This window comes from Oxyura jamaicensis, chromosome 3 (assembly GCF_011077185.1).
Source record: "Oxyura jamaicensis isolate SHBP4307 breed ruddy duck chromosome 3, BPBGC_Ojam_1.0, whole genome shotgun sequence".
NCBI lineage: Eukaryota > Metazoa > Chordata > Aves > Anseriformes > Anatidae > Oxyura > Oxyura jamaicensis.
The window spans coordinates 37,480,011-37,505,577 of record NC_048895.1 but is presented as its reverse complement, the minus strand read 5'-3'; the positions used below and the strand labels follow the sequence as shown (position 1 = coordinate 37,505,577).

The 25,567-nt window shown below is 39.4% G+C and overlaps 1 protein-coding gene across 11 annotated transcripts in view; it reads right to left on the bottom strand.

Moving 5' to 3' along the window:
- PLD5 (phospholipase D family member 5) overlaps positions 1-25,567 on the bottom strand; it is a 198,377-nt gene that overhangs the window by 41,355 nt on the left and 131,455 nt on the right. For 10 of the 11 annotated variants that reach the window (XM_035320752.1, XM_035320748.1, XM_035320749.1 and 7 more), the window contains one exon: positions 22,809-22,923. In XM_035320752.1, the coding sequence (XP_035176643.1) occupies positions 22,809-22,923 (115 nt within the window). Of the gene's footprint in view, positions 1-16,359; positions 16,388-22,808; positions 22,924-25,567 lie in introns of those variants that run through there. The other variant, XM_035320758.1, reaches the window with a different exon arrangement.

Sequence of the window (25,567 nt, the reverse complement as noted above, 5' to 3'; positions counted from 1 at the left end):
GACTGGAGGGCAGCTATCTCCCATTAAACATTCATGTGATCATCAGTACCATGAATTCCCATAATGTCTGAATATGAATCAGAACTTTAGAATTCCAGGATACTTGAGGAACTGAAATATTTCTTAATTTAACCTTTTATTTCTGACCTTCTAAGAAATTCTTGACTCAATTTTGAGCTGTAATTGCCAGTGATAAATATTTCATTATTATTATTATTATGAAAATTACAAATCTGCCTTGAATGAATGATTCTGGAAGTTCAGGCATCAGGAAAAAAGTAAGACACCAAACTTGCAACATAGGACTTCAAGCAAGGAACAGTTTGTCTCATGGTCACTACAGTTACATTTCATGCTACCCAACTACATTTCCATTTTTTTCCAGGTAACATCTAACAACATTCATCTAAGGTTGAAAACAAAGCATTACTCCGTTGAATGTGTTGCTGTTTTCAGTCCATGCATTAATGAGTAGGACTGTGCTAATTAATGAGATAATGTGCTAGTAAAGAAACCAGAAAACCCTATAGCAGGTGTTAAATGGTTTAAATTGTTTTCTGATGAATAAACAAAAGCAACTCCTCCTACTAGATGAGGAAAACTGTTCTGTAAGGCGCTAAACTTCTAGCTGATCACTAGAAAACTGTGTTTAAAAATCAAATTTAACATAACAGTTTGCCTTGATCATATCTTCTTTCCATACATCCAATTTGCAACATTAATAAGCAGTAAGAATTCAACACCCACAACACACCTACAGCAAATAGATTATAAATGAAGTGTTAGCATTTTCATATAGGAAAGGTAAAACTGTCTGCACCAACAATGATCTTCTCGTAACTGAGAGCCTAAAATAAAAACATTTAAAAATATTTTTGAAATATTCAATGCTGAATACAAATGTTGATTGCCAAAGTTACAACAAGAAACTATTTTACCAATGATATTAACATAAATGTTGATTGCCAAAGTTACAACAAGAAACTATTTTACCAATGATATTAACATTAAAAATAGCAGCCATCTTCAGTAACCTGACACAAAATTCTAAGTATAAGACCCCAGGGTTTGGGAGCAATTTACATATTGGCATAATTGGTACGAGAGGACTATCACTCTAAAATATATATAATATAAATATATATAATATATTATAAATATATAACCTAGACTTCAATTACCAAAATATTGATTATAGCGGTGCAGGTAATACTGCTAGCATACGCACCATTAAAAACAAAACCTGGAGCCCAATTTCTTTTCCTTCTGAAAACAGTCAACTCATAAGGCTGAGGAAACAGTATCTCCAAGTTAATTAAAAAAAAAAAAAAAAAAAAAAAGTTATGGGTTGCAGGGAGCAGCTGCTGTATAGCCTATTAATGAGCCTGTAACTTTTGATGAAAGGAAACACGCATCAGTATTGATAATTACCTCTGTTCTAGAAGCTCTTGAGATGTTTTGTTAAAATAGGCTTATCAGGCCTTCAACACAATCTATCATCCCTAGCGTGGTCCAGTTCCCATGAGGAAATTAAATTGGACTGATCAATATGTGAAGCCGTAACAAAACTCTTTATCATGCTGCAGTCTCAATTACGCAAAGCTGGGGTCTAGTGAGTTCAACCAGAAGGCACAATTTATAGGTTTGATTGTTGATGCGTATGCCAGACTCTTAGAAAATAAATCCAACAATTTTGGTTTGTTTAAAGTGCAGGATACACATTAAAGTGCAGGATAAGAGCTTAGAGAAAAACAGTGCTGTCACTCAAAACTTGAGTGGCTTTGCCTGTCCCATAAAATCGTGCACTGTAAAGGCTGGGCCAGAGTGCCCATTTCTCACAGGAAGAAAGAATACTGCAGGGATCAAAGTGTGCTTCAAGTGACAGACATTTCTCTGAGTACTTCTTCTTCTAGGCAGAGAGGTTTGCATCCTGTAACAGTGGTGACAGATGCAGGCTGGGGCGCACAGCAGGCCCCTGGCCTTGGGAGCCTGGGCCTTCTCAGGCTGTGTGGGGGGAATGTGGTCCCTGAGGGGTGCCAGACTGCTGCTCGGCCTCTTGCTCTGCCTCACAAGGGGGGAGAAATAATACAGAAGGCAACAGGAGTACTCGAAAAAGACTGACCTCATCCATTTCCCAAAGGAGTCCCAAAGCAGAAGAATGGCACAAGCAAATGTGATTTACCATTTCTAGCCTTGCAAAGTGCTCTTTGGTCTATCTGCCTGCTCCCCGGTAGCTTGATAACACTAACAATGCTATCAAGGCCACAGAACAGGCTTGACTTCTAAACAGGAGCTTAAGGCCAGGACTTTTTCTGCATACTTGAGTCCAAACACTCTAAGCTGTTAGCGGGAGACTTTAATCAGGGGCTTATCAGGCAGATGCTCTATTTGTGTCATCCAGAAGCACATCTTGGTGCAGATGTGTTGCAGCATATACTAGCTGTGGATTTGACTACTGCTGTAGCAAGGCTACCGGGCAGCTACACAAACTGGGAGACTCCTGCCTGGGAGGCTGCAGTAGGCCGGGGTTCACAGGGCTGCCGCTGGGCCTCCAGAGCCACATATACGAGGCCGACTGCAGGAGGTGCAGCCTTTGGTCCCACGTCCTTGTGCAGCCTAGAATAGTAGTACCAGCTTGTCCTGGTATGGAGGCAACATCACTGAGCTAAATCATGTCTCTGGTGAATACAGCAAATCTTTTTTTTTTTTTTTTTTTTTTTTTTTTTTTTTTTTTTTTGTAAAGAAGACCCAGAAAGAGCAACTGCTTAGGCTGCTATTATCACAGCTGCCTTGAAAGCAAACATGCAAATTCTACCCGCAACAGTTTTCAGCAGCACCAGTTCCAGGCTAAACTTGCAGTGGAGTTAGCAAACATAACGCCCAAGGAACAGAAGCTTCCTTTCCTTGTGCCGCGGCTAAAATTGGCCTTCTGTCTTCACAACATTCTTACTATAAGTGTTTTTAAAACTAGACAAAGAAAAATGGGAAGGGAGAAGGACTTACGGACTGAGATGAGAACAAGGCAGAGGTATCTGGGAAGCTGCAGCAACAGCGAGGGGCGATTCACAACAGGCAGAGCAGTGATGAGAGAGAGCCCTGACCCCATCAGCCCTGACAGAAGGGAGCTGTGCTGCAGCAGATAGGCAGTGGAGAGGGATGCACAGCCTGAAGGCACATACTGGGACAGCAGAGCCCCAGGAGAACAGGCTGTGGAGCCAGGCTGGGCCCAACTGCCCCTTGCTAGACACAGGAGAGGTGTAAAGGTGGAGGAGATGAACAGGGGCTTTTTAATGTGTCTCCTTCCCCATCTTGGGAAAACAGGGCCTGTTACATGCAGGCCACAGAAGCACAGCAAGCAATGGGAACAGGGAGCTACACAGAGCTGTTGGCAGGCATGGGATGTAGGGAGATTGTAGAGGGCTCCCAAAGGAGGAGGGAGAGCAGGATGCAAAGAAGCTCAAGTACACAAAATGAGTATGGTCAGTGAAAGCAATGCTTCTTACGGCTCTCTTGTATACTTGCAGTTTGTACCTGACAAATGCCCCTGCAACACATCCAATCCCCTGCTCATCCTCCAGCCACTGTTCCCCACGTCACATCATCACCAAACTGGCCACAGGAGAAACAGCTGCTCTCCTCGGCTTACCCCATTCTTGCTGTCCCTTCACTTGTCACCACGTGCCTATCCTTTTCTCATGGCACTGTTTTGTTTTTTGTTGTTGTTGTTGTTTGTTTGTTTTTTCCTCTCCTAATTCTGTGTATTCCCAAGCAAACACTCCACGTAATATGACCTTTAAAAAGGAATCTGAGAACCTGAGCCATGGCCTGTTTGTTTCACCCTGCTGCTGACAGTCTCTTGGCACACAAATATACACATTTTGATCTATACATTTTGGACAGTGGCCTCAAGCTGAAGTCAAGAGCAGGCCTACCTTGTCCAGACCGTGAACCCTAGAGCTCACAAGAGTACACACACTCGGGCACCTTGCACAGCCTCTCTGGGAGGCTACCACGTGGGTGGGTGGCAGCACATGCTGCACTCACTGTGGTGCCAAGCAGCAGCTCCACTCCTGCAGCTATGCTGAGCCTTCAAAGCAGCACAGATGCAGGTAATGTTTGTATTGCAAAAATAGCAAAATATCATTTGCTAACTCAAAGATCAACAAAAGATCCTTTATTATCCCTAAATCCCAAACTTATTAAAAAAAAAATTGCTCTCTAGGAAATCTGAATGTGAGTACACACACATATATGGATGTACGCATTTTCAAAGTGAACTCTTTCCTTACATTTTGCAATAGATGCTTCCATTTTACTTATTTGCTTTCAGCTACAAAACTTACTACAACGTACACTTACAAATAAAAATAAATTTCATTTTACTGAGACAGAAATACAGAGTTTTCCATACCCTGCCAAGTGGCAGAGTACTTGCCCCATGCTGGACAGACACAAGCGACCCAGGCAGAGGATCATCTCCCCAGGAACTTTCATGCTCTTTTCTTAGCTGATTGCAGAAAGTCTGGAGTTGTTCCAGAAGCTCCATTAGCGTGACCTGCCAGCACTCGGAGGAGGACAAGTACAAAAGCAGAGGAATGCACAACTTGACAACACAATGTTATTTTTACTATGTCTCTGAATGATTGAAAGGCAAACTAGAATATTTACTATTTCTTGCTCTTTATGGACTATTGGATTTAAAATGCAATTTAAAAGTCTGCCTGGCCCCAGAAGGATTAATGATTCAGATTTCGAAGAGAAAATACTCAAAGACTTTTAGGGAAATCTCTGATGGTAATACCTTCACCACAAATTGGCTGTTTTGCTCACAGTCTCCTCCATTCCTCACCTTCCCGCTGCCCCCTCCTCTTCACAGGACTGATTCTACCACTCTGGGTGTTATTTATTCACCATATTATTTGTACTCTAGGTTCTGTTCATCACCTCAATGTCATACTACTACTACTACTAATAAAAAAAAAAAACATAAATACTTTAACAACTCCGTATGCAACTGCCACACACACATACAAAAATGAAATCATAGGTACTCAAAGAAACCGTTCTCATACAAGATCAGCCGATACCCAAAGAGCCTTCTTAAGAGCACTAGTGTCCTTGAGCTTATATTGCCTGCCCTAAAGTGTAGCACTCAAACTGTATGCTGGACATAAAAACGCCTTCCTTCAGTATGAAATTCCCACTCACTCCCAACATACAGCCAGCCATACACTACGTGCACATGCAACTTCTCAGAACAATACAAGGCCCCAAAGCTAGTGCTGTCTGTAGTAAGACGAGGCTGTTTCTGATGGAGCCATGTTCATGAAAAATTACTGGGTTGTTACTGCCTTCCTTTACATTATCTGTGGTCACCAATACAAAGACAGCTTTGAGGAAATCAGTGCACATGAGAGGGATCTCTGGCTGCAGCTCCATGGGCCTCTCTGGAACGATACGGGTACCTTCAGCAGTCTCTGGAGTTGAACTGGATGGACTGACAGGCTCAGGACTCTGGCGTGGATGGTTCAAGGGGAACATGCAGAAAGCACTCTGCTCCCTGCATGCTGCCACCACTCGGCTCCACTGGCATACTCCCTCACCAGCTCACGTGTCCAAGCCTGGCTACAGCTTGGAGGAAAGGCTGCTTGGGGAGCACTTCCCTGAGCAGACGGGCTGCAGCCAAGGATCTCCCTGCGGAGTTGCGGGTGTGGGAAGACGGAGGTCCCTGTCACTGCCGGCTGACTTCCAAGCCCCCTCTCTCTTTAGGCACCGAGCCAGCTCCTCGCTTGGTTCCCTTCCCTCCCCAGCAGACCGTAACACACCATCAGGCTCTGGCCCGTGCGATTGGGGACAGCAAGCATCCTCCACAATCACCAGTAGTTTTTGCTTTGTTTTTCACATATTTAGTGCATTAAAATCATTTCTGTGAACCAGCACAGCCCCAGAAACTTCTCTATCCACCCAGCTGAGGAAGCCAAGAGCTGAACACAGGGACAGCAGTGAGCAGGAAGGAGGAGAAATAGGAACAAATGGAGCATTTCAAAATCCAGCTTCCTGTTTGAAAATAGAGTAATACAGAATTACAACTGGCATGGTTACATTTTTATTTTTTTTTTAATTAACAATAATATTGGCATGAACAGATCTCTTCTTCCCTCCATCACCTCCTCCTCCTGGGTAGCTTTTTGGGCATCCAAGGAATTAACTTGATCAGAAAACAGATCCAGGTTAAAAAATAAGTTAAGAAAAAAAAAAAAAAAGAAGAAAAGAAAAGATTTTTCAAAGAAGAATTCAACTAGTCCAACTCATCACCTGGCTATGGTGACACAATTGAATGCACAGCACAAGTATAAGAATGAGTGGCTTGTGGTTGGGTGCAATGAGATGCAGGAACTGCTTAGGCCAGTGCTGCCATTTAAAGGTAGGTCCATATAATCACAGCTTCAGTTCTCAAAATCAGGCCTCTGAGAAATTCAAGGTGCCAAATCCTATCATGTGTTTGCCTTTCATTTCACATAACCATTTGCATCATGCAAACAAAGGAGATATTAGGGCAGCAATGGCATTTTCTTGCAATGACGTTCCCCAAGTGCTTACACCAGGGTTCACAGTGAGAGAGAAGATCCATAAAAGACCCACCAGGGGATCTGCATGTGTGCAGTTTGCTCATGGTATGCCAGAGGGCAAATCCTTGAGAACAAAGGAAAGGTCAGAATTAATTTCTTTCAATTCCTTATTTAACTTCAATGACGTCTTGGGAGCTAGTTAGTTCCCAAGGCAACATATATCCAAACACATCCAGACACTGGCTTCCAGGATTTCAAATGTTGGCCTTTGGTGCTAGTCCACGTAATCAAAATACCAATTTCTCAGCTAAGTACCCTGCTGTAGACAGAGTTCAGCACTAGAGCATTACAGCTCTCACCCATGTGAACACATTTTGCACTGACTGCTGTGCCCTTTTGATTTACTCATCAGAAAATCCAACAAATAACCAAAATGCGTCCTGCCCCATGTCACAGGAGAGACGTAAGAGATGCCTGACAACATTTCTTTGTAAAACCTAGTCATAGCAACCTAACACAATTTCTGATTCACTGAACAAAACACTGAAGGTCCACCTTAATACAGGGTGAGCAAACCATGCCAAATAGGATTACAGGGAGATAAGAGGTCTCCTCTTCACCTGCAGAACAGATACAGCACAGGCACACTCCACTCGAGCTTCCCCACAGATAGCAAGTAGCTCAGCTGATCAATCACATACATGCATGTTTAACTAAGCTATGCAAATATGGAAAGAACTCGTAGGGCTCTAGAGCTGTGGTCATTCCAAAGACAGAAATCCAGTTTCCAGAGGACACTCACGTCTTTCTCATTCCAGAAGTCCATAAAGCACTGAGATTCCGTAAGGAAAACCACAAAACCCAGTGAAGCCCTATACACATTAACAAAACAGTATTTAGAAACAGGAATTGAAACCTGAAGTACCTTACTCCAATGCAGGATATATCACCACATTAATTTTAAAAGTAAGACAACCTTCTTAACACCATGTAAAACATTTTTATTAATAACCTGTGAAGCTTTTTTTGACTTTTATTATCATTGGCACTGTAGTAGTTCTTTCCTTTCTTCTCCCTTTGTTTTCTTACATCCTGTGGTGTGTACTTGATTTTTTAGGTAAGATTTTTAGTTGTTAATTTAGAATTTTACATACTACATTCTCCACTAGAAAGCATCTATTCTACTCTTAATTAAGGCACATACATGTCACAACCGTGCCTTTGGAAGGCACAGGCTACCACCCAGTATATTTTTGATATGCAACTACCCCACAAAATGCTAGCAGCCAACAGTACAATTCATTATATGGAATAAGTCAGGAAAGCTGACATTTTCCCATGTGGACTTGCTGTCCTGAAACCAGTGATTTCTGTACTGTATCTGCTAGAGAAACCTTTACTGGCTGGGATAAAGTTTAGGACTCTGATTTTAGGCTATGTGTAAAAGGAAAAAATATATATATATTAATGCAGAAGAATTCAGAGTGTCTTCTAAAGATCCAAACACCTTTCCTTGCCCTCCAATAATTGTATTGGAAGTATATTCAGACTTTGTTAAGGGGCTTTGCTGCATGGTGCAGCAAGCATGAGAGACATCCTTACATTTTGCACAGATGTGACACTGACATCAGAATCAGTATTTTTCAGATTTTCACTTCTTTTAGAGCTACTTAAGGTATTTCATATCAATAATCATAGATTTTTAAATAAAACTTTGAATAGTAAGAGAACTAATGATCAGTTCAATTCTTTTCCCTTAGCAGAACTCAGCTTTTTTCTAGAAAAATGGTCATTTAAATTACATTTTCTGAATATAAGTCTGTTTTGTGAGTCTGATGATTCAGTAAAGTCTGGAAGACAACAAGTGTACAACAAAGTTTAACAGAACATATATATAATTTTAATTTCCACATTTTTTGTCCTCCATTATTGGAGGGTAGGCTGTTCATTTACTAGATGAAGCCATAAATGTGATTGCTTTACAGATTGGGAAAAGTAATTTTCTTACTTAGCTGATTCAGGCGACAAAGCACATTACCACTTAAAGGAAGACTATTACACTATCAGTAAAGGCATTACTAAAGTTGGATTGTGGCTTTTTCTCTTTGCCTAATTATAATTGCATAAATTTTTGCTATAAAAGAAAGTTATTTTAAATACAATAAAGAGATTAGTAAACTCACACACTGCTCCCCTCCACTTTCAAAGACTTTTTACTTGGACTAGCATTATGAAGAACTAGATTGATTCATACACTTTCTAGATGAAACATCCTAGAATACAGGAACATTTTTTTCATCTTAACACATGAAGAATGAGAATCACAGGCTTCTATGAATGAGTATTTTAGGGTTAAATCCCTTAAAAAAATTGCAGCAACTATTTATCTCTGACTTTATCAACGTCATTTCATTCTGACATTTATATACTCTAAACCCTTCAGTATTAGCATCAGTCACTTCTAAATGTTGACTAGTAATAACAAGACTTGTGCAATTGCTGCCAAGATGTGGTCCTCAGACATCTGCAGTCCTGCTTTGGCTTTTGTCAGTCTCCTTCCCACAGAGGAGAAATCTCAGTTCCAGAAGGTGAGAAAGCATGCTGCAGGGCTGGCAAGAAGGTAAGGGAGGACAGACTGTGCCTCCTCAGAGGGCAGTACTATTTGGTCCTAGCCCACTGGTTTTTATTTTTTCCAATACCTTCATAATAGAATTGTCTTCCTGCACCTGCATTAACTTCTGGTCTGAACAGTTCTGGAATATTATGTCCAGGCTACAAAAAGCCAGAACAGGCTGACCTGGCCACGGCTGTACAAGGAAAGCAGAGACACAGCCAGAACCAACCAACCTGGGTCTGCCAGTGGCACAGTCATTTCCTTCTACTAGTTCTCACTTCTCCCGCAGCATCTTTCCCCAACTCTTTCCTTTGATTCTGTCCTATTACCCTGCCAAGTCAGCCTATGACTTTTCTATTTTTTTCCCAGATCATTCCTATCTCAATTCCAATTATTTTTCTCTGCTTTCATCTACTTTGTCACAAGCCCACCAAGAATATGCCTGGCCTTTTACCAGCATTCTTTTCTGATGTTTTCCTAAATTAATTACTCACTTTTCTGTTTCTGCCCTTCTCTTTCATCTGATTCATTCCTCATAGATCTACCTGTTATTTCATTTCCCCCACTATTTTCCCCCACATTATTCTTCCTCCCTCTCCCCCACTTCAGGCTCAGTTTATCATTTCACTTTTGCCCTTGCGCACTAATTCACTGTTTCATGTATCACATAGATTCATTCAGTTATTCATACACTCCCCCACTCTCCAATTAGTTGAGAAACACTTTTTTCTCTAACAACATATGCAGCATGATGTATTTTCCAAGCCTTTTTTTTTTTTTTTTTTTTTTTTAAAAAAAAAAAAAGAATGAAAATAATATTTTTCTTGGAGTTTTAAGTGTATTCACGTTTTGGGTGCCCAGTTTGGTCCTTATTTTATTTTGCATGTCCTGCAGGTATTAACTCATGATATACAACCCAAACATATGCAAAGAAGATTGCTTACAATTTAGGGCTCTGGGAGTTGTTTTTTTCACTGCAGCTCTGCTGGAACTGACTGAAGTGACTCATGCTTGATTTACTATTGCTCTGGCCATCTTGTTGGATGCATTTGTGAGTGCTTTAGCATTCTGTTTTGGTTATACAGATGCTTCACACATTAAAATGGAGAAATTTTAGAGACAAATTGACATTCCCTAGTGCCACAAGGAGAAAAATCCACACAATGAACTGAGGAAAACTAAAAAGCATGTAGGGAAACAATGCTTTGTCTCTGGGGAAATACACAGGAGATACAAATCAATAGCTTGTCAGTTAGCAGCTTTTTAACACAGATTGACTTTTCATCCAAACAGCCTATTTAAAATGTAGAAAGCAAAATAAAAGGAAGCCACAACTCCATACATTCTATCTTATTAGTTGAGCAAAGGACACACGCAATGTACCGTCAATATTTAAGTGACAGCACACTGAAATCACAGAGGAGTTTGGTGTCCTGCAGGATTAGATCAGAAGTATCATCTCATTTCTTCATTGTAAACATCTGCAACCGTCTGTGAAGGACAGAAGTAAAGATCCTATTATATTATTCAACTAATAGAGCACCAGGCCTGTAGGACTTTCCTTACACTCGGGTCCCTGTGAAAGTGGGGCCAGAAGGCAGCACGTACACCTCTAATCCCAACAATCACGTCATGGACTCGATGCCAATCCTGTCGAGGCACTCACTCTAGAAGGCAGGAGAAAGCACTGCCATCACTTCAGAGGCCCACCTGAAGTTGCTAGCTGGACACTCTGCCAGGGAAGCCTGAGGGACGACAGTATAGAGAAAAGACAGAAGGGGAAATTCAAGTAGATTTGGAATATGAAATGTGTGTAAAATGGAAATGTTAAAGACTTGAAGGTGACTGTGACTGACTATTGACGTGAAGTATAATGAATGCACAGGCAAGAAGGCAACTTCTGCATAAAACCAATGAAAGATCAAACTGAAAGCAGTACCAGACATCAACAGGGTCATATGAAGCACAGGAGATGGTTCTGCTGGGGATAGCCTTGGAATAAAGCAGAATGCTGCTGTAGGGCCTCTCTCTTTTGGTTCAAATGGCAAAATAGAGCAAATAAGGCTAGGTTTCAAGGGAAAGAAAAAAAAAAAAAAAAAGAAAAAAAAAAAAAGATAGTCTCATATTTTAAGTGGCTTAAAACTACCCAGAGTGTTTGGATCCCACAGCTGATGTTCCACAGAGCTGCTCTGTATGAGAGAAGTCAGGGCAGGGCAGGCTCAAATCTCAATTTCTGAGGACTTAATGTGAGCCCCTGGGGTCTATCTAGTCATTCACAATGACACTGATGTGCACTAAATGCTAGGCAATTATAAATACTCTGGAAACAAACAAAAAAATCAACAGATTGTGTCACAAATTGGCATCAAAACAAGTGGACGTCTTAGCACTTGTCTCTGTGTCATTTCTGCATCTGTAAAATGGGAACTAAGCTATTCCTCCACTTTCTGTGAGAATGATGAACATCTATTCTTGAATATTCATGAAGCACTCTTATTTCAGTGTTAACATCACAAGAAAAAAAAAAGGAAATAAATTTGTCTGCAGATTAAGTCTTGACCTGTGTTCATTAAGCAAAAGATGAGACTACACAATGAAAAGGATAACCAAATAAATTACTATACGCATGCTTACATGAATGTAAGTACCCCTGCACGTTGAATTTTACAGGGTTCAGTAGGAAAAAGTGTGTCACATTCACCTAAAGTTGCATCATAGCTGCAAACAGTTTAATGGCACAAAAGGTCAGGATACAGAGGATATATTTTACATACCATAAGTGACTGTTTCTTGTTCATATTAGAGAATGCACCGAGTAGCAACTCCTGATTCATTTTGAGGAATGCATAGTATGGATTCAAGCTGCAGCTACCAAAAAGTCTCTGTAAGGATGACCACACTAAAACTCCATGTCTTTGTCAGGCTACATCCCTTAAGGACCTTCTGGTAATACTTATTTTCAGAAAGAAGACCTTCATAACACAAGAATATATGCTAAGAGGAAATCAACAACCGAAGAGAAAAATCTTTACTGGCTTCCTGGCAATACTTGAAAACATTTAAGTAGAGACTCAGTTGTAAACATATGATTACCAAAACCCACTTCTCCCAAGAGATGATGCAAGTACAGTTCAAAACCAGGCTAAAGAATATTAGAAAATGGCATCCTTCAATAAGTATATTTGAGTCCAAGAGAGCAAAATAAATTAAAAAAAAAAAAAAAAAAAAAAAAGAAAAGAAAAAAGGAGGGGGGGAGAAAAAAGGAAAAGAAATAAACTCTGGTAAGTTAAATAAAATAAGTTGAAAAGATTGTGAAGAACAATGGATACTGAAGCTGCAGAATACATTGGTACTGGTGTGTAATGTTTTGTAGATGACAAAAGCATTCACAGATTCAAAAGCTCTTGTTAAAAATCAAACACCACAACAAATTGCTAAATTCCATCTGTCCTGGTTTCAGTTAGGACAGAGTTATTTTTCCTCCTAGTAGCTGGTAGGGTGCTATGTTTTGGATTAGGATGAGAAGAGTGCTGATAACATGCCAATGTTTTAATTGCTGCAGAGCAGTGCTTACACTAAGCCAAGGACTTTTCAGCTCCTCGCTCTGTCCTGCCAGCAGGCAGGCTGGGGGTGCAGCAAGAGCTGGGAGGGGACAGACCCAGGACAGCTGACCCAAACTGGCCAAAGGGGTATTCCATACCATCTGACAGCATGCTGAACAATATATAGGGGTGGCTAGCTGGGGTGGGGGGGCCAGCTGCTCGGGGTTGGGCTGGGCATCGGTCAGCGGGAGGTGAGCAATTGCATTGTGCATCACTTGTTCTGTACACACTATTATTATTTTCTATCTTAATAAACTGTCTTTATCTCAACCCACAGGCTTCACTTTCCCGTTTCTCTCCCCCATCCCAGAGAGGGAGGGGGAGGGTAAGTGAACGGCTGTGCAGTATTTAGCTGCCGGCCGGGTTAAACCACAATACCATCACAAGGTAGTTCATAATCTACAAATTGCTAAAAAATATACAGGGTAAGGGAAATATCATACTCCAGTTGGTTTTGTTAGGCTCTTTTTATAAGCGTGTGGTTCTTATGACTCCAGCAAGACAGAAGACAGACCTTCAGTCTGCTTCCATTGTCAGATGGCTGAAAACAGTTGCTTTGTGACCATTTGCTTACAAAGTCTCATTTCTGAAAGCCTGTCATTGCAATCTTAATAATACCCTGTTGATATACCTTTGGAGCTTAGTATAGATATTATACACTCCTATAACTTTACTGGTATTTTTCCCATCACTTTACGCAAACATAGCTACTTAGATAAAAGCACCAGAAATCGGGATCTGTTTTGAGTCATATCAGTGACCATCAATTTCTGCAGTACATAAATACTTATATTTGCACACTATATTTAGTTAATATTCTGCCTGAAGGACAGAAAAGATGCTGAATGCACGCTGTTCTCAAGTTCAGGCATTACAGACAATCACTCTGTAAGGGTGTGCAATGAGAGATGGAAATTATGAAGAGTAATGGAGAGATATCATTTTGGGAAGTTTTCTTCCAGATGAATTACTCCATGCTTAATGTAATTTAATTCCCAACCATTAGGCTGTGTAAAAAATCATAAAATACCATAGTGGAGTAGAAGCCTAAGATTAATTTAAAAAGTGATACAGAAGATTACTAGAAAGATCAGTAGTAGCATAATAGTGGCAACTTCTTGCTACAGAGATAAATCTTATTAACTAACGCTGTGTAAGACAGAAAAAATTGATCACATGGGTTTGCTTTATGGTACAACCTTACTGTATGCATCAATGAAAAATTAGTAGCACATGAGTAGCTTTTCCAGAATGTTAATCAAAAGAAAACTGAATGTACGGCATCAGCTTGGTTTGGACGTTGATTAATGATCTTTAGATACTTCTGATGACTTCTGGTATAACTCTGAATAGTACTTTAACTGCAGGTTCAAAGCAGAAGTGTTGTATGGATTAAGCTAAGCTGCAAATATGTGAAAAGAGCATAAAACATGTACACAACTTCAGAGAGTGTCAGTGTCATGCCATTTCAGAGCTAATCATACCAGCAAGACTGCAGCAATTGACTCAGACAGCTCTAGGAGGTCAGTCAGGCTTCAAGTGGATAAGAAACATATGTGAACTATGGGAATGGACAAAAGAAAACTCATCAACAATAAATTAACTGGCTTTCTTTGAACCCCTATAAAAACACCATTGGTATTTAGCTCTCTCCAGGATGAGATAGTGTTAGTGCTTTTGCAACCATGAAAAATCATGGGGTACCAACATTTCTGCAAAGGGAGCACAGCTACCTAACAAATGTTTTCTGAGCTCACGCAGTCCTGGCAGCTCTTACCAGTTCTTCCAGTAACAGTAGGTAGGTACTTGCATGCTATCTGTATCTTGTACAAATGTCATATCTAATTTCTGCTAATGCCATCCGTTATTGGTTCCTCGGTACTAAGAAGTATTAGTGACTCAAAACAACTGCCATGCAAAAAGAATCCATTCCAGCATGCAATCAAACAAGATTTGGAATTATTCCTTGTGGGGTGAACCTGCTATGTTGTACCTGACTAATTACTACTAGACAAAAGCAATTTGGCTGTTCACAAGAGGGCTGGATTACCAACACTAGTAGCTGTTTTGAAACTTACAAAATACAAGCGCACCCATTTCTGCCAAATCTGTAAATACATATGCATTAGTAACAGACTCAGATGCAAAGGAATTTGCAAACTGCAAATATGTACCAAAATACTGATCAACTGTGAAAGACTTTTTCAATAAAAATATTTTAAGCCAAAGAATGATATTATTTTTACTAAACACCTAGCATTTTAAAAGTGCTATAGAGTACATCTAATCTTAATTCATCCAGTTAGATGTAGTATTATTAACTACGGTTCTTTTAAACAATGGCTACAGCTATCGGAAAGCAAATGACTGGTGTTATATAATGCAAAAGTACACATTACCAATGGGAGGATGCTGTCCCTAGGAACACAACCATTCCTCTCAGCAAAGGTATTCATTTCTAAGGGAAGTCTACAGACACAGGTGCTGTAGACCTTAGAATTAGAATTTGGCACTTGCCTGTCTGGCTCCTGTGGGTACAAAGAGTTTTTGGCTTAAAAGTGAATCTTTTTCCCCCACACCCTCTTTCCAAAACAAGCTAGTACAACCTAAGACCCTGGTTGCTTCCAGAATTTAAATTAAAGCATTTTTTTTCTCTCTATTAGTTATGCATGTGACAGCCTCATACTGCTAATTTTCTAATGCTAGAGAATTTTGTAAGGCAGATCATGCCTAAACCTTCTTAAAGGGTTTCAGACTCATAAGAGAAAACAAGCACTTTCACATCACAATCTATTATGGTGCCTATTTTCAGGATATTTGTATGTCCAATTGAAGTTTTATTCCCAGAATAGGCACTGTTTTCTACAGAACTTTAATAAAAACTGGAGTAAAAGCACCTTATTTTTTTGAGGTAAAAGACATTTAAACTAAGTAGTAGGCAATGTCAATGGAAACTGTGTCATTTACCTCAACACTTCATTCAGAACTGCACGGAAGGACCCATTCTCCAGTCAAGTTTCAAAATACTGTCCTGCAATCAGAAGCTTAAAATAATTACTTCCCAAATAATGGTGAGACATTTCCTTCAAAACGTATCTGCAGGCAGCAGAAGAAGCAGAAGCAGAGAAAAGACTGGAAGGCAGGTTTCTTCCATCCCAAATAAATGTTTGACTACTAAAGAGTCATGTTTAAATGGAGACAGACATTAGAAAAAATTCTGCAAACGCTTAAAGCTTAGACAGGAGGGATCCATGGAGCTCCTCTACAGAATACCCTCTACATTTTCTAAACCTCTGTGATCACAAACCCTATTTTATGAGGTTAAAGATCTTCAGTACTAGCTTACACAATCTTATTTCTGTCAGGTGTCTAGTAAGGTAAGTAACTCTCCTTCAAGCTGAAAATTTGGAAACCTTCAGAAGGAGCAGGATTTTGAACATATTCTTCCAGAATTCAGGCAGATGTTTTATGTCAAAAACATTCTGTTTGCCCATATGTGACTCTAAGATGTAAAAAAATTTTACCCACTCTCTTTTCAATCATGATTTATAAGGTTGGACATGGCTTGGCTTACCTTACATTGCAGGATCTAGCTCCCCAGCTGAAACAAATGAGAAACATTTCTTATGAGTCCTCATGGGATTTAGGCATAAAACCAATGTTGAACATTTCCTTCCTATCAAGACTTCAGTGAACATGTGCACATTTAGCAACATAAACTGAGGCAAAGGAGTTTAGATGCCTAAACAGAAAGGTGTTTACCACCACCACCCCAAAACAAACAAACAAAAAAAAACAGCTAAATGGGAGTTTCTGCATGTTAGTGTAGCCTAGACATTAGGTAGATACTTGAATGCTTGAATTTCCAATGTGAAACTAAACCATCATTTTTTAACGCTATGAAACTCAGATCAAATTACTTGCTTCCTTCAGGAAGACTAACCCCTGGTCCTCTCAAAGGATCCTGCTTACTAGTTCCTGAAAAATCAAAAGACAAAATTAGTCTATTTTTTGGTTCTAAATTTTAAAAGAGCAGTAACTTATCTCCAACACCCTTCCTCACAGTCTTGCAGAACCTGGCCTGGGATAGACTGATGAAGAAAGCAGTGGAGCTACAACTCCATTCAATGCCTTACATATAACCATCAACTGAACTTCAGCTCTTCAAAACGCTCTTTACACTCCTGTAGAGCATGCATGTGTCAGCTATTGTTAATTTTATGGTACGTTGTACAACTGGCCATCTGGGCAAGCAGAAATCTCTTCAAGACCCAAATTCAGGATTCCAGCATCCCACTGTACGAATGGAGTGTATTTTCCTTTTAGACTTTGCAGTGTTTTTTATGTTTATTCCCAGCATTGTTTTCAGATGAAGATTAATGAAATTCTTATTTTTTTTTCTCATAGGTTATAGTTTCTATAATTATTTGGAAGGATTAAAAACAGTCTTTAAACCAATCTGGACCTTTCCGATGCACCAGAGATGAATACTCATAAGGCCACTCTAAACAGAGGCCTATTTACTTTGGTCATAAAATTTCACGTGATTTCTCTTTCATAATCTGCTTAAAATCCACTGTCCACTTATTTAGAACACTTTCTCTAATGCTGAAACTGAATATTCGGGGCTGATGAAATTATTCAGTTAATTTCATCATGGTTTACCCTACCATCTACTTCCACAAAATCCTAGTCTCCTCCTATCCCTAACAACCCCCAAATTTTTCGGCTTACAGAAGCCTCTCAGGAGGTGGTGACTTTTCTAACTCCTATAGCTTTTCTTTTCAAAAGAAAAAAAATTGTTTCTCCCAAATGAAATTTCTCTGTCACAGCTACATGATCACTGGTGCAAGGAAGAAGGCAGGGGCAACATATGGTAGGGATGGTAAAGAGGAGACTAGGATCATGCAGCTGCCCAGACAGACTGATTTAATTTGTCACAGAATGGTATCCGTTAGTGTTTGCAATCCAAAGTGCACAAATAAAAGCTCAAAAAGTTTACAGAGTTTCACTTTCTACCAATTTCTTTTTCTCCCCATGATAATATATTTTTTCTGTTTTTCTAATTTGGTTGCATCTGGTTAGGAGAGAGAATAATCCTGGGCAAACATGCACAAACTGCTCAGTGACTCAGAGTTGTACATATGATCTAATGATCAGAGCCTGCGTTAACACAGAGACTTTATATTATTCTTCAGTTTCATCAGTAACATTTAATAGCTGTAAGCTAAATCAGCTGATTTTTTAATCACGTTTGTGATATGGACAGACTCCTCTCTCCATACCTGTTGCAGTCAGCATTCACAAAACAAAACAAAACAAAATCCTTGCAAATATTTGAGAAACTACTCATAAAAGGGGGGAAAAAAATCAAAAAGAAAAGGAAGGAAGCAATACAAATTGAAGGAAGGAAACCTATTGGCATATCTTAAAAAGCATTAACACTGCCAGCTAAAATAATATTGTAATTAGCAAGGGATTTGGATTCTGTACACGTAAGAAATGATACAACAACCTGCTAATTGGAGACAATACCATCCAAATGTTACTGAGGAACAAAGAGTGGTACATAATTATGTGCAAGGAGTGGGAGGGTTACAAGAAATGTTTCAATCTAGTACACTGAACCACAGCTGAGAAAAGGCTAAAACAATAACCTTGAAAACAAGCGTTAATAAGCTACTGTCACGGCACGTGAAGGATAAAGAACAAGTTTGTTTCCACAGTGAGCCACATTTTGCATACAGGCAGACCTACCTTCAAAAGACAGCCATACGCATATATGCATATTATTTGTATACATAGGTGGAAGTGAAATGTTGCTTTAACACTAACTAAAGAGAATCAAGACTTCAACCTAGGACTGCACATTACTAAAGGTACTATAAAAGCAGCATCATAGTTTACAGCCTGTTCAGTAATCATTTTTACAATATTAGCTGGGAGAACATACATGTGGTCTTTTTTTTTTTTTCAGTTTAGACTTTTTTTTTTTTTTTTAAATTACAACTATAAAAAAACAAATACTCAAATATGACTTCTGGTGCCTGTGCTGGAATTAATAATTGCTACTTGTCCCTGAGAGACAGCATCAACCAACATCTCCTAACAGTGATGTAAAAAGAAATTCATTAATACTGTATTTGCCAAGCACTCAGATACCACAGCGAGCAGCACCATGGAAAAGCCTATGAGGAAATAAATCATTCTATATTCAGTGCAGGATCTGGCAGATGTGCAATAAAGAAAGCCTGGAGACATGCATTAAATACGAAGATAAAAAAAGATTCTACCCATTACCAACAGAAATAATATCCCTTGAATGAGCACCATCTCCCTTAGGCATTAAACGTTTGATGTATTCTCATTCAATACGATGGAAAAGCCTTCTGATTAACTAATGTGGTAAGATTATAGCAAGCACCAGTTAGGTATTCCATGTAAAAGATAGCATTGGATAATGTAATTAAAGTCTATCATAAATATATGTCCCGGGGGCTAGTATTTCCTCATTTACAAATGCTTATTTTTGCTACTAAATCACAATCCCACACTGCAACAATTATTAGCAAATGTACATTATCCCAGCACCCAGAGGTTCCTATCACAACAGCTCTAGGTGTGTGGGCACAGTAAATCAATCTGTTTCACTCTGATATTGCTAGACTGCTTCTGTCACCAAACTATCCTGCTTTACAGCTAGCTCAAGCGAGTCAGGAGAGCTAAGACGTGACAAAGAAAGGCTCAAAGGTAGTGACAAAACATGCAGGTTCCCAGCTAGCTCAGATTTCTGTGCTGACATCGCTCATCGCTCTGTAAATTAGTCCTTTTATTTTACTCTAAGACAGGTCAGTTTTGCTCTCCTGTCCATGTAAGATGTGCTTTATCTTACCCCGTCAGCTCAAATCTGAAGTCGGAGTTCAACTTTCTCCTCTTAGCCAGCAGGTGGGGAGCTGCGGGACAGGAGGGATGAGCGAGGAGGACTTCAGGATGCTCTCCTGGGTTGGCAAGTTCTACCAAAGCTACTTTCTGCAGGAGATCAGAAATGGGGAGAAGAGCCACGGGGACTCCACTCATGTCTGTCTAGAAAAGTGAAATACCTGAGAGAACAATCTGGCTGGCAGATGTAGTCTCAATAGCCATGCTGAGATGCAGCAGTGCTGTTACATGTTCTGACTATTGCATACAACCTGCATTAGAAGGGGGGGGCTAGCCTGTGCTTACCTAGCAAGGGGAAGACGGGCTCATGAATATGTAAAGCTCCCAGAGCCCAGCGAGTTATGTATGTGCTTTCTCTCCAGACTACTGCCTGTGTCTCGGGCTCCAAGCATATTTGCTGCTTAGGGACCACCAGCTCCATTTGTTAACTGGTAACCATGGAGTAGGGCTTGAACCATCCTCTGCCCAATTCAGACATGCCACAAGAGGGACTTTGGGTCTAATTCAGCCAAATGTATTCTGGCTATCCATCTTGAGAAGCTTCGAAATTTGACAGAGCTATTGATGTCTTTACTGTTTTCTTTCCCACAGGAGAAAATAATTAGTTAAAAAGGTGCATAACATACTTTCTAAGATAAATCTGACTGGTTGCAGGGGAAAAAATATTTATCTTTGTGAATATACATGTCCAAATGATGAGTCACAGCTCCCTTTCAGGAATCAATTTCTGGGAATTTCTGATTAATTTCTAAGGATGCAGCTGGCCAGATCCTCGTGAGAAAATAGATTAATAATTTTAGTAGATGAATCCTCCAGCATAGCATAGCAGAGTGTAATGACGTGTTTGCCATCAGCTAAAATGATGGTAGCAGGTAACAGTCCTCGTTTCTCCAGCAGATGTGAAAAAAGCTAATACAGATATATTTTTCACCCACTGTGTTATTCTTATCATTGAACTACTGGAAACTGGAGTAGCGTAGCTAGCATACTAGTGAACTTCTACTTGACACAAGCAGGATATACCATGTGAGATGAACCATGAGTTCATCTGTTTATACAAGATCTGCTCATTTTAACATAAAATTAAGACAATTAAATCTGGTATTCTAATTGAAAGTGGCATGTTAAAACTAAGTTCTCTCTGTTCAGGAATGCAGAACTAAATAAAAATTTAACCAGTTTTCCTGGGAATAAAATAATAATAATAATAAAAAAAACGAACCAACATAAACGCGAGAGAAAAGAGCTGGCAACCAGTACATCAATTTCAGGACTTTCTAACAGAAATATCCAAATTTGTAGACATAAACTGAAACATGGAATGAAGAAAAATCATGTATAGTGAGAAAAGCAGGAAGTTCCAACATTTATCTTTGGAAAAGGCCAACAGTTGGCCTATAATTACAATGATCAAAGAGGATGGCAGCAAACTCACAAGAATTACTACATAAAAGTGACTCTGATTCTTTGTAGCTCAGAGCACTCAAATATATTGATCCCTTCATTTGAATACTCTAAAATTTCCTGTCTCAGGAATCTGAACAAGACATGAGGGAAACCGAAGGTAATAAAATAGTATAAGCTTATGTTTTATTTACTTGTTCAAAAAGCTCACAGGACTGATTATCTCCCACAGACTGACAGAAGTGATAATAACAAGCACAGCTCCCTTCCCTGGTTAAAATATATATATATATATAATATATATATTTATTTTTTTTAAGGGAACAGCTTCTGATACTTGGTATTCTAAATAAAAATGGCATCTGTTGCCCGGTACATCAATATAAATTTACAGTTTCTACCTCTAATTGTGTCTGACTGGGGGAAACTTGGGATGCTAGAGCCACAAGGAAATGAAACCACTTTTTCAAAGACAGTTTCATTGGTGTTGCTATTAAAACATATATTTCTTTTTCAACACATCACAAAATATAATTTCTTAATTCATAGACGTCTGTCAAAGCTGATGTACACTCACTGGTTATCAAAGGATCAGTATCACTTTTGGTCATGTAACAGAAATAATCAAAGTCCTAGAATAGGCAGTGTCATGAAGTGATATGTCTCCATGGTTATTACATTGAAATAACATGTCAGTTTTGATCAAAAGGTAATCTCTGAGGAACCAGGACTTAATCTACTAATTTCCTTTTACTTTCGCAGTCAGGAGATTACAAAGAAGTTAAATAAAGATTAACTTTTGTTGGAAAAGTGCATTCTTTGTTCTTTACCACACAAAGACATGTTATGTTAGGGTGCTGGTAAAAGTAGCAACTGCTTAAATTATTTTTTTAGAATTCCCTTTTTGATCCAGATAAATCTCTGACAAAAATGATTCTTGTCAAAATACACAGGTTCTTTTTGCCATTTAAAGATATATCCTACCCTTAAAAATCATACTTTTATCAGATCATATAGATTAATTAATGTATTATTATTCAGGAGAAATGTGTGTGAGATTGTTACAACTCTTAAGGTATTCTAATTTCTTTTAGCATTTTTTAAAAATCTCTTTGCTGTTTTTCCACAGTTTTACATAAAGCACGTTTGGTCACATAGTGTCAGTGTGTAATCCCTCTTTGGTAAGGGATTTTAAACTTCCAAATAATCATTAAGAAAGCAGGCACCTGAGAAATACCTGTAGTACAAAAACCTGTGTCAGTCGGCTAAAGCTGACAGTATTTTCCAGTGCTTCAGAATCATCAGTAGCATAAACATGTTGGTTTACTAAATTATTTGGCTATTGCTTTAAAGAGGAAACTATCTTGTCCCACAGGATTTAACAGCAATATCTCAGGTTACATTGCCTGCTATTAATATGGCTATAATGGCTTTAAACATCTAAACACCAAACCACATTTTTAACCACTTGCAAACTGCAAGCCTCTACTTCAGCTACAGTAAGAGTTGTAAAAGTTTCCGAGTTTTGATAACGTTGTGCCAAAGAGAGCTAAAGGATTACTGAACAACACCGCTCAACAACAGTTTGCACTTTATACATGTCATTTGAATCTGCATTTAAAGTAAAAGAAACATTACGTAGCAGTCAATAGCATAAGAACATAAAGACCTTGGTCTTACCCTTTGTTTTCAAGTCGTTTAGTACTTTTGATTCCACAGGCAGGATATCGCTCACTAGTTTTATCTCAATATTTCGAGATGCCAGTTCAAGCAATTTTTCAAAAAGACGCTGACCCTAGAAAAAATAGTAAAGGAAAGTAGAAGTTTTAAGATAGAATTATGTAGTATATAAAAAAATAAAGATGCACATTAAAACAAACAAAAAAAATGTATAACAGCTGAGTAAATACGTTCCAAAATACGGTTAAATCTACCCTAAAGGTTAGAAAGTTACTGTTCTGAAGGACAAACTTGCTTCTTCCTTTTCCCAGACTGTGCAATACCATAAATGACAGGAGACACACTGAGAATGAAGTGTCCAGTTCTTTATGCTGCATAAATGCATTTTTATATTAGCTTTCTTATAAATAATTACATTATGTTAAATTAGGATAAAATTTACAAGGAAAAGACTTACAGATTACACATATTTTTGTATTGAGTGATTTTTTTCTAAGTGGTTCTAACCATAGTAGAAAACATTTTCCTCTGGTCACATGTTCATTTTTAGATGAGCTATACCAGGAAGGAGAACAATAATGTAAATGTATTTCATACACTTCTCCTTTTTACGATGCTTTAACTTTATTATATGAGCCCTATTTCTAACAGAACAAAAAGGGGAATTTCATATTCATTTGTATACATGTTAAAACAGAAATCAAGGTAATTGTTTCATATGAGAAATAAAATTTTCAATCAAGTCACATTTTTCCATGTCCAAGAAGCAAAGAAAAAGTAGACCTTTGCAGAGTAAATGTTTAAGTTTTGAATTCAATACCATAAGTTAAAGGAAAAAGCTTGGTTAGAAGCATCTAGCTACATGATGTCAAAAATAAAATAATAAAATATCCAATGTACTATTGGATATTGTGCTGTGGTTAACTACAGCCACAGATTTAGAGCCTGCTTCCTTGCTGCTGTTCGAGCTTACTATAGCAGGCACCACTTACAATTAGCAGTACCATATACAAAACATTTGGGTTTCATCAGCAGACAATGTGTCTGCCCTAGCTACATAGCTCACATAGATTTAGTATTGTGCTGGTCCCAAGGAAAAATCTTGTACGTCAAGCTAAAGCAAAAAAACAACAATCCTATCAACTTTCAAATAGGTGGAAGGTAAAGCTTTCACAGGGCCATGTTAGAGAACTAATACTCTAAAAATCTTAGACGGATCTTTCTGTTCGTCAAAAACAACCAATGCAAAAGCAGTTTGGGATGAAGCAATCTGATGTAGTGTACTAACAAAACTTCAGACAGAAAACCCTCCTCCCACATCACAACCAAAAGCAGCAGTCAGTGGAAAGCCATCCTTTGCCCTGTAATTACTTGCAGATTGACACTTAGAGCCTTGCTGGGATTTCAGCAGTCACAGAAACCAGCTCTTCATCTGTCTACAGTACAGACATACTTCCTAAGATTCACTTCCAAATGTTTGAATATATGTGGTAAAATAAGAATACCCAGCCTCCTAAAAAGTAGGTTTCTCAATGTTATAGAGCAGCCAGAGGCTGCAACGGAAACATAGAACTACTGTGTATGTTTTACTTTTGCTTTGTATGTCTGCTTGCTGGCTCAAATCCACAGCACAGCTCCCTGCACATCCCAGAGCTTGTAGGAACTTAGCAGCCAACAACAGAGATCAGCTCCACTGTGACCGGGGAGGGGGGAAGGGGGTAGGGCAGAAGTGCACTGGGTCCCCTGGTCACCTTAGAGGGTCTTTCCTGCAATTGCTGTGGACTGGCACTGTAGTTGACTCTGGGACTCACAATGACCACACTGATTTCTGCTCAGTTCCCAGCCCATGCCTTGACCTGTTTTACCCAATCTTAGTATGTGCTGAGGTGACCAACACAGCGCCCTGGATAGACCAGCTAGCTGTCTGTCTCTTACAGACAGTCTGCCATTTCAGTGGGCCATCTTCTGGGAGAACAGATCACTTGGAGTACAGCCCTGTGTTCCAATCAAAGCATCTTCTCTGAAAATACATCTCTTTTCCATTACAGAATATCAGAAGCTATACATTTATCATGTTCTTTTTCATCAAAATATGCTCATAAATGGTGAAACCTCACATTGATAACATTTAAAGCATCTCTTGTGATGGTTACAGAATCATAAACTGTGGTTGATTAAGACTAGGAGCACACTCACCAGAAACGTGTGTGTTTATAAAGGAATACAAAAACCAGCACCCCACCACCCAGTGTCAGAACTGGAAATAATTCCTGCTGTCTCCTCTCGATGCATCATCCCTCAGCAGGGATCAAAACTCTCACCACGGCTTAGTCTAGGCACTCTGTACAGCTGTGTTGGGTCTGTCTGGGATGGAGTCACCTTTCCCTGCAGCAGCCCACACAGTGCTGTGCTCTGCACTCATAGCTGGAACAGCACTGGTATCACTCCAGTGTTGCGTCTATTGCTGCATGGTGCTGGCACAGCATCAGGACTCCCTCCAAGCCCCCAAGAGCCAGCAGGCTGGGGGTGGGCAATTGATGGGGAGGGGACATCACCAGGGCAGCTGACCTAAACCAACCAAAGGGATATTCCATAACACCTGATGTCACACTCAGCAATAAAAGGGGGGCTCTCATGGGGGAGGGTCTCTCCTGAACAACCGGTACGCGTTTTGAGGTCCTGCTTCCCAGGACGTGGCCGAACATCGCTCGTTGATGGGAAGTAGAGAATAACTTTTTTTTCCTTTCTCTGTGTGCTTC